At 39.3% G+C, this 10,658-nt stretch overlaps 1 protein-coding gene across 1 annotated transcript in view; it reads right to left on the reverse strand.

Annotated features, from left to right (window-relative positions):
• The window catches only part of LOC122746120 (40S ribosomal protein S17-like), a 62,848-nt gene extending 57,489 nt beyond the window's left edge, over window positions 1-5,359 (reverse strand). The window contains exon 1 of the mRNA XM_043991600.1: window positions 5,067-5,359. Within this exon, the coding sequence (XP_043847535.1) occupies window positions 5,067-5,359 (293 nt within the window). The remainder of the gene's footprint in view (window positions 1-5,066) is intronic.
• Window positions 5,360-10,658: the final 5,299 nt, after the last annotated feature.

Consider the following 10,658-nt stretch of genomic DNA (forward strand, 5'->3'; position numbering starts at 1 on the left):
AAACACACATGTGGGCACATACACACATATACACACACATATACATACATATATGTTGTTGAGTCATTTTTCAGTTGTGTCCAATACTTTATGATCCCATGTGAGATTTTCTTGGCAAAGATACTGGAGTGGTTTGCCATTTCCTTTACCAGTTCATTTTACATATGAAGAACTGAGGTAAACAGGATGAAGTGACTTGCCCAGAGTCACACAGCTAGTAAATATATGAGGCCAGATTTTAATTCAGGAAGGTGAATATTCCTAACTCCAGACAAAGCACTCTATCCATTGTGCCACCTAACTGCTCTAATACATTCACTATACACATGATTTATATGCAAATAATATATTTACCATTATTAAGTTATATTATATAACAACTTTAAGGTCTAAAATTCTAGCTGTGATGTCTAAAATCTAATGAGTGGTCACCTTAAATTAGAAAATGTAAGCACCAGCCCTGGGTTCAGGAGGACCTGAGTTTAAATCCGGCCTCAGACACTTGACACTTACTAGCTGTGTGACCCTGGACAAGTCACTTAATCCCAATTGCCTCACCCCCAGAAAAGAAAAAAAGAAAATGTATTGCACCAATCTTTGGGCATTAAGTATTTATTTAAGTATATTAGGGGTTAGTAAAGAGAAACACGTGGATAAAGTATGAGATTTGTATACTCTCCCTATTCTGCCTATCCCTGCCACCAAGCTGAAGTCTAGACCTGAAAAGACCTTGCTCCTCTGCAGCTTCTCCCAGAAGCCTCCTGTGAAACAGGAAACAAGGCCGTCCTCACACACAGCTCCAAGCTAATTGGTTAGTAGCACTGACTGACATGACTAACAGTAGGCAGACATGACTTCCTGACACTGATCTGATCTTTGAAACCCCAGAAAGGGTCATTTCCAGATGCTAAGTCACATGTGTTCTTTTCTTGGTGGAGCTTCCCTGTAATATCTTTCTCAGCATGTTGGTAGCACTCTAATTTTCACATTACACAATGTGTGTGTATGTGTATAAAAATACCCACTTTAAAGATGAAGAAATTGAGGTTTAGAGAGATGAAGTCAGTTGTCTACAATCACAAGAAGGAAGCATTAGAGGGGCAGCTAGGTGGCGCAGTGGATAAAGCACTGGCCTTGGATTCAGGAGGACCTGAGTTCAAATCCAGCCTCAGACACTTGACACTGGCTGTGTGACCCTGGGCAAGTCACTTAACCCTCATTGCCCCACAAAACCAAACAAAAAAAAAAAACAAAAACAAAAACAAGAAGGAAGTGTTAGAGACAGGACTTGATGCTAGGTCTTCTGGCTCTAAGTCAAGTGTTTCTCCCATGATTCTGAGTCAATAGACTGAGAAAAATGATGTTTCATGGTGAAAGTATGCCCCTAACAAAAATATAAGACAAATACTTCAGTGATACAGGATGGTACACTGTTATAAAGAGTATTCAGTCTTAAGCACAAGATGCCAACTAAAAGGCCAATATTATTGTTTTGAAACTTTGTTGGTCCCTGTACCAACCGAGTCAGGTGGAAATAAAGGAAGCATGAACTCTCTCTCTCTCTCTCTCTCTCTCTCACAAACACACACACACACACACACAGACATCATTTTCCTTCGCCAACTCTGAACCATATGGGAATTTATGAATGAAAACACTTGCCCTTGCTTTGCACAAGACACTATTGAGTTGGTGTCTGGAATTTATTGAACATAATGTTATCTTGTTCCACCAAGCCTACCCAAACTTGCATCTTCCTACTTAAGCTATGTTGAATGCTTTGCTCTCTGCTGCAGGATTGTGGATTAACTGGAATTTTTTTAAAAGAGACGGGCATTTTAGCAAAGCAGAAGTTCAATATGAATTATCTGCGTGGTATGACAGTAACAAAAGCTCTTGCAATCTTAGGCTGCATTAAGAAAGGTATATTGAATTGAATTGAATTTGTTTAATGAACTCTTCAGTGCAATAATCAAAGGTAATAAAGGCTATTTTAGGATCTAGTGAGTTCATAGAATCACAGAATCTCTAAGTTAGAAGAACAAGAAGCAATGGTCTCAAAGCAATAGTCATATATGTGTACATATTGTATCCCCATGCCCCTATAAATTATAAACTCCTTGAAGGTAGAATTTTTTTTCATTTTTATATCCCTAGATCTTATCACAGAACCTTGAATGTATAGTAGGAACTTCAATATTTTTTCAAATAAATGGGATTCACTTTCAAGTAGTGGTTGAATTAGATGAATTCTAAGCTTCTGTGATACAAAATGAACCACCGAACCAAATCCTACTCCACACCCAATCCTCTAATGAGCCACCAAATGATTCTCATCAGGCTGATTTCGTGTTCATTCCCTTGTCCTCAGAATCTCTTCTAGCTGATGACTGACCTGCTTGGATCCCTGAATTGTTTGACTGCTGGTCTCATGAGATACTAGGAATTTCAAAACTTCACTTTGCACCCAGTCTTCTAGGGGATTCTATGTAACTTCAAGGCAAGACTTTTGAAATCAAAGGGGCCTTTTTCAGCTAGCTTTTTCTTAAAAGAAAGGTAAACATCAGAGGGTGATCTTCAAGACATGAAGGAAAAAGTGACATTCCTGCCTCAGTTTGAATATGGCGGGTGAATTGATCCTTGTAAGAAGCTCATGTTGACATGAGACTTGTGACCATTGGACGATACTCCCAGGAGACATCAGTGCACTTAATATCAGACTGTGAATTCTGATTGATTAAAGGCTTTGCAAAAACCCAGAAATATGTTGAGAGGAGGACAGAGATTATGAAAATGTTAAGAGCCATTGTTAGGTGTGGGAATATGGACAAACTTTACTAATAAAGTAATCATAGATATTTATATAGTCCATTACAAGTAATTTTTATCTATATCACATATCTTGTTGTTCTGTCATTTTTCAGTCATATCTGAATCTGTGTTCCTGTTTGGAGTTTTCTTGGCAAAGATACTGGAGTGGTTTACCATTTCTTTCTCAAGCTAATTTTACAAATAAGGAAATTGAGGCAAACAAGTTAAGTGACTTGTCCAGGAGAGTCACACACAAAAAAAGACAGAAATGAAACTGTTGTATCCTTAAGGAGAGAGTCACACACAAAAAAAGACAGAAATGAAACTGTTGTATCCTTAAGGAGTTTGCAGTCTATCAGGGGAGAAAACAAATATATGCATATGAATAAAATAGGATGGGGACTGTACTTGTGATTTCATTGATGGAAAGACATCCCTGCCGAGGGAGTTCCCTCCCTACTATTAATATTACTCTTTACTACTACTACTACTACTACTACTACTACTACTACTACTGCTGCTGCTGTTATACTACTACTACTACCACCACTACTACTTCTTCCTGCTACTACTATTACCACTACTTACTACTACTATTTAGTACTACTTTCTCTACTATAAAAAGTAGATACTTTCTATAATCTTAGAGCATCATTAGTCCTCAGAGGTTAAGCCACTATTCTAAGGTCACATATCCAGTAGGTATCAGAGACTGGACTTTAGCCCAAGTTTTCCTGGCCCCAAGGTCATATTTCTATACATTATATCATGCTGCATTTGTTTTTGTTTTTCCTTAATTTTAAGAGAGGAACAATGATATCATGGAGTAATGTCTTGACTCATGCATGAACTGGAATTAAGTGAGGCAGAGTTGTGCAACGTTATCAGCCTCACTCCCTGGTGAGAGACACTTTTAGAGACCATCTTGGTCAATTTCTGTCAAAGCATGGGAAAAGCAAATCCCAGCATAGTGATGCAGAGCTTGGGCCATATTTATTACTAACTGGGTTACCCTGGAAAGTCAAAGCAATCTGTCATTGACATTCTCCCACTTCTATTCTGTGCCATTTTTCTGCTCTAAAATAAAAGATCACATTTTATAGAATCTTAAATTCTGAAAAGTCCTTTCCTTACAACATCCCTATAAAGTAGGTAAGAAGGTATTATTATTATTCCTATTTTAATAACAAGAATAAGCTAGCATTCATACTGTTCTTTAACACTTGAAAAGCTCATTCCATATCATTTGATTCTTACAACTACTCTGGTAGTTAGGTGCTATTAATATCCTTATTTACAGATGAGGAAACTGAGGCAGACATAGAAGTGACTTGCCCAGGGTCACACAGCTAGTGTCTGAGACTAGATTTGAACTCAGAATTTCCTAATGCCAAATTCAACACAATAATCTATGCACTACATCCTTTTCATGTAACCAGTGTGTGTCTGAGGTAGGATTTGAGGCTGGGATGCCTGATGCCAAGTCAACCATTATTTCTAAAAGGCAATTATCACCTTTCAAAAATAGTAACTGGTTTTCATGAGCTTTACACATCTTATTTCACCTTATCTCTTGACATCACTGAAGGATAAATATCACAGGTATTACCACCCCATTTTATAGATGAGAAACTGAGGCATAGAGGATGGATTTGCCCCTGGTCAAACAGCATCAGATCCTGTCCCTGAGGCAGGATTTGGACTCAGATCTGTCTTAATGCCAAGACCACCATGGTTTTCATTATGCCTCCTCTGGTCTGTCCTTGGGTACTCTCCTTCCTTGTTATTATCACAACCTGCCCTCCTGTCATCTTTCATTTTTGAAAGCAGAATACTGGAATAATACCCTATATTGGAAAGAACAGTGAATTCAAGCTAGGGTACCCAGGCTTATGCTCTGGATTGAATTTTCCTTAGCTGTATGAATGGGCAAATCAATTCGTATTTCAATTATTTTCAGCTACAAAATGGGAACAACAATCCTTGCAATGTTTGTCTCACTGCATTTTTATAAAGAAAAAGTTATGTAGTGAATATCCTAAAACATTATATCAGCTAAGTAGCAAAATGGATAGAGTTGAGGAACTGGAAACAAGAAGACCTGAGTTCAAATCCAGTACCAGATATGGTTCTGTGTATCCTTGGAAAAGTCACTAAACCTCTGTCTGCTTTAGTTTCTTCATGTGTAAAGTGGAAGATGATAATAGCAACAACAACAACACCTACCTTCTAGGGTTGTTGTGAAGATAAAATGCGTAAGATTAGTCTCCTGATCCAAAGCAGAGACCTCAGGGACATAGTTATCCCTCCTTTCTCTTTTTTCTTCCTGCAACTTGATGGAGATCCCTTTCCCAGGGCCTCTCTGGATTCGCTTCATCAGATGAGTAACATATCCGGCAATCCTGTTGCAGAGCTTCTTGCTGGGGATGATGGCAATCTTCTCGCACATGCGCTTGTTGGTGTGGAAGTCGTTGCCCAGGCGGGTGTAGTACTTTTCGATGATGACCCGCTCTGCTTTCTTCACGGTCTTGGTCCGAACACGACCCATGTTGGCTGCTGGGGGTGAAGGGACAACATGGTTTATTGTTATCATTATATTATTGTGTCACTGTTTCTTAAGATTTAAAACTAGAATATATTAGATCTGGAAAGGACTTAGAAATAGTTAAGCCCAAACCCAACATTTATTTTATAAGGAAATGGATTCAGAGGTAAAGTGATGTTTGTCCAAGATCACACAAGTGATAGAGTTAAGCATACAAACCAAGTATTTGGGCTGCCAGCCTATGTCCTATCCACTATATTAAGCTGTCTTTATGCCTTCTAATCTGGTATAAAACCTCACCCCCAAATTAATGCATCCTGAATAGGGCAATGCCCTATCTCCACAGCAGGTCGACAAAGGTGATAATTGGGCTCTTTGTTGGCAACTATCTCATCACCCAACTCAGGAAGCTGCTTCTTCTACTGATACAAACCCTAATTCAATAACATTACTCTTTATTCCTAAAGTCCTCTGAAGTTCCTCAGTAATCAGTTTGCTTTCTCCCTCCCAGAATCCTTCTTGGAAGAGTCAAATATGGTAGAGTTGACCAAAGAGACTATGTCATAAAACACCCTCATTTTGTGAAACAGGAATCTGGCCCAAAGAGAGGGAATTTTTCCAACTGTGAGAATGGAGCTTTATTCCAGACCTCAACCTGGATTATTCACTCTCCTTTGCGTATACATTTTGCTTTTATGCCTGTGTTCATGTCATTTCAATGCAAAGAAGGCCCTCCCTATGTCCACCTGTTTAAAACCTACATACCTATCCTTTAAAGCCATGCTGAAATGCTGCATCCCCTAAAGAGTCTTCCCTGCTCCCCCCGATGCCTTCTACCTATCATATCCAACACAGAACTCTGATCTAATGACTCTAATACATTGACTTGTGGCCTGTTATATTCTATTTATCTGTTCATTGAAGCAAAATCGTCCTCCTATGCCTCATTCAGGTGGCCTGAAGTCTGCAAGATTATGGCAATATAATGATAACTGTACAATTTTCTACAAAAATGGAAAGGCCTCATTGACAAGTTGATGCCCAGACCACATAACTGTCATCTGAGGATCAGCTTAGCTAAGTGAGAATAAGCTTATCACCAAAAAAGGTGGACAAAAAGATGGTGAACCTTTTTTTGCATAGCAACTAAGGTACACTAAGAGGCAGTGTGGTATAGTGGAGTCATGCCAGACCTAAACTCATAAAGGCCTGTGATCAAATACCACTTTGACACTTACCTTCTGTGTGACCTGGAAAAGTCACTTAATTTCTCTCCCTGTGCCTCCATTTTCTCACCCATAGAATGAGGGGAGGGGGGTTACTGAATTAGATGGACTTTTTGTTCCTTTTCTGTTCTAGTCTCATTACTGTCAAGGAGCAAACTGATTTTCATTGGTGAAGACATGAACTAAACTGTTATATTCTTTCGATCTTGAAGTGAATTTATTGATGTATTTCCATCATTTCTCCTAACCAAGCTATAAACTACAGGTGGGAAGTTATTATATATTACCTAAACTTTGAATCTCTACCACCACCTTCCACAATAGATGTTTAATAAGTTTGCTCATTTAAGTTGATTGACTTAGAGGAAGTGAATTGAATTGAATGAATCATAGGAGCATAGATTTTGAGGGCAAAGAGACTTCAAGAATCATCATGCCCAACTACAACCTTTTACAGATGAGAAAACTGTGGGTCCAGAATAGTAAAGTGGGTTTCCCAAAATCACATAGACAACAAGTAGCAGAGATAATTTTTGAAACAAGCCCTTCTAACTCTAAATCCAGCAGTCTTTGAGAGAATTGGACTTAAATGAACAGGATCCAATTGAAGGAGAATTCCTCACTCTCAGTCCTGCCCCCTCTCCATCTGGAATCAGGTAAGTGCTGTAAGTTGTGAAAGAGAGGACTGCTACCTGGAAGGCAGTTCTATATATAGATTTGTTGCATCAGTGGGACATAATAGTCACTCACAATTCTCAGAAGAGTTTGCTTCAATGCTTTGCTTTCCAATTTGAGCACAGCCTGCTTAGGAAAATGGAGACCTATGTATGTGTATTTTTAAGCTTTCCAATGGACATCAGAAAACACTGAAATGGGGATCTGCTCTCTCCTGGGAGGCTGAGTTTTCGCCAGCAAAGTAAAAAACAGTCTTTGGCAAAGGGAAAAAAAATTTTCTTCCAGAAAACAAGCCAGATGGAATAAGTCACAGCTGACATTCACATAGTAGGTCACAGTGACAAAGGACTTTACCATATATGGGGTCATACCAGGCCTGAGAAGTAGGAGAGTTGAGCAGTCGTTTAACTTATTTTACAGAAGAGGAAATTCTGGGCAGAAAGGGGACATTTCAAGGCCATGGTAATAGGTATCAGGACCCTGGTTTCCTGATTGTTGGTTCAGAGAATCAGAAAATTTAGAAATTATATAATCCAACCCTCTCATTTTGCAGATAAGGATACTGAGACTTGGAAAGATGGAGTGACTTGCTTTGGGGTGCCAAAGCAAGTTATTGGCAGAGTCTGTGGAACTTGTCTAATTTCCTGAAGCCAAATTCCAAGTTCTTTCCAATAAACTGACACTTAAGAGTGGGTTTTCATCAACTAGAGAAGACTAATGTAGAAATATTCACAGGATGGGAAGCAGTTTTCATATGTGAATAAATGGAAAAGTTTTAAGGCATGTAAGGAAGAGTTGCTGAGCTTTTGTACATAGTAGGTATTTAATAACTATCAGTTAAACTGAATTGGGCTTGATTCAAATTCACCTTTTTCCCTTTGATGTGACTGGTTTTAAAACATATTTAGCTTCCTTTGTAAAAAATTATAACAATAAAATCTACCTCTGAAAATGCTTCAGAAAATGGAATTCTCTTTATTCCGGGATTCATCTTAGTTCCTCTAACTCTTAACATTCAATTTTTTAAGTTCTAGATCTTTCATTCCATGATGTTAGGGTTCTATGACTATGAGCCAGTTTCTGGTCTGCTACTAATTGTCTCTGTGTCCCTGAGGAAGTTATTTAATCTTTGTTGACTTGCTTCTTCTTCTGTAAAATAAAATCAGGTGGGAAGAAAGGATTTTAGAGCAGATGGAAACTCTACAATAACATCCCATAGGAATCATCTTTGTGTAATTGAAACAATACCAGCTTCACAAGAGCTAAGTCTGAGTTCCAGGTTTGTCATCAACCAGCTATGTGACCTTGGGCCAGTCACATCCTCTCTGATATTTAGTTTACACATCAATAAAGGGGGATCATGACACTTTTAAATGAGTTAAAGTCCTTTATAATTGTAAAGTGATGTGTGTAGTGGTAAACTATTACTCTCAAAGTCCTAGGGGCAGCCTTGCCCAACACACACACACACACACACACACACACACACACACACACACACACACATGCTGTATTCTTTCTCTGAATGTCTCCCAAGGTTCCAACTCAAGGTAGAAGTGAGGACATTGGAGTACATGATTTATAAGGTTACTATTAGTTATAAATGCTCCTTCTTGCTGAGTTTATTGATTCTGCCTCTAGATACCTTGGGTAGATAGGGGTTAGCATAGCACCTGGCTCATTGTAAGCACTTAATGTTTTCTCTTGGTCTCTGTCTCTCTTTGTTTCCCTCTGTCTCTGTCTGTCTCTGTCTCTGTCTCTCTCTCTCCCCATTCCATGATTTTATATCTTACCTCTGACTCTGAGTCCTTACGTTCCAAATTACTTTTCCAACTTCCCCCTAAGGCCTTCTTCTCTTCCTAACTTCCTAAGATTCTTCTACTCACTGAGTTTTGTGGGTACCAATTTTTAATTGGGGAGTGCAGTCTTGCCACAATACTGGGGAAAGGAAGGAGACTGGCAGTCTCCCTCAAAACAGAACAAGATTTATTTTAACAAGAATGAACTAAAAAAAAAAACACAAACAGGATCAGTATGATCAAGGGAAAGAAAACAAAATGGGGGAAGGGAAATTATAATACCTGAAAAATACCACCACCCAGGAATCAGCTGAAAATACACAGCAGAATGCCTGGTCGCTTTCCAGCTTCCACCTAGAATGCCCAATTCTCCTCCCCCAAACCTAGAAACAACCCACACAGCCCCAGCCAATGGGATGGCCGCTCTGACAGTCACATGACTGCCCTCACTAGGCTTCCAATCATTATTTTGTTTTGTTTTGTTTTTTGTTTTGTTTTTTTTGAGGGGCAATTGGGGTTAAGTGACTTGCCCAGGGTCATGCAGCTAGTACATGTTAAGTGTCTGAGGCCAGATTTGAACTCAGGTACTCCCAAATCCAGGCCCAGTGCTCTATCCACTGCGCCATCTAGCTGCCCCTGCTTCCAATCATTATAATTTTGCCAGGCCCATGTAGGCATTGGCGAGTGGTGATGACGTGAGGTGTCAAAACCCTGGCAATGGCTACAACCATTGGGTGGAGCATCATGCGGTTTGCGGAGCCCCAGGCCAGTGCGGCCGAGGCATAAAAACCTCAAATAACAATTAATTCTTTACAGTTTCACAACCTCCAAGTTATCCTTGACTCTTCACCCTCTCTCACTCCCCTAGCCCAATCAGTTGCCAATTCATGTGTTTATTCTGCCACTTCATCATCATCTCTCCCATCCATTCCCTTCTCTCCACTCACATGGCCAACACCCTTGTCTGGGCCTTCATTCCCTCTTACCTGCACAATCAAAATAGTTTTATAATAGCTCTCCTTGCCTAACATTTCTCCATTCCCCAATCCATACACCATAGAGCTGCCAAATTCATATTCCTAAGGGGCAGGTGTGATCATATCACTCCCCTTCTCAAGAAGCTTTAGTGATTCTCTATTGTTTCTGGAATAAAATATAGTCTCCTGTATGACATTTAAAGTCCTTTCTAACTTGGTTCCAACCTATCTTTCCAGATGGTTTCACATTTTCCTCCTTCTCACACTCTATATTACAGCCAATTTGGCCTACTTTCTCTTCTCTATAAATGACACTTCATCTCCCACCTTTACACAAGTTATCTCCCATGCCAAGATTGCTCTACCTCCTCATTACATCCTCTTGGAATCCCTACCTCTCTTAAATTTCATCTCCAGTGGCACCTCCTACATGAGGCCCTTTATGTTTTCTCAGGTTACCCTGAACTTATTTTATCTTTGCTTTATCTAATTTCACTTTTACTAATCTGCATAGATGTTATTTTCCTGAGCTCCTCAAAGATAACAATTGTCTTATTTTTGTCTTCCTAACCCCAACATTTAACATTGTCCATGGCACATAGGAAGCACTGAATAAGTGCTTGTT

Source organism: Dromiciops gliroides, chromosome 1 (assembly GCF_019393635.1).
Source record: "Dromiciops gliroides isolate mDroGli1 chromosome 1, mDroGli1.pri, whole genome shotgun sequence".
NCBI lineage: Eukaryota > Metazoa > Chordata > Mammalia > Microbiotheria > Microbiotheriidae > Dromiciops > Dromiciops gliroides.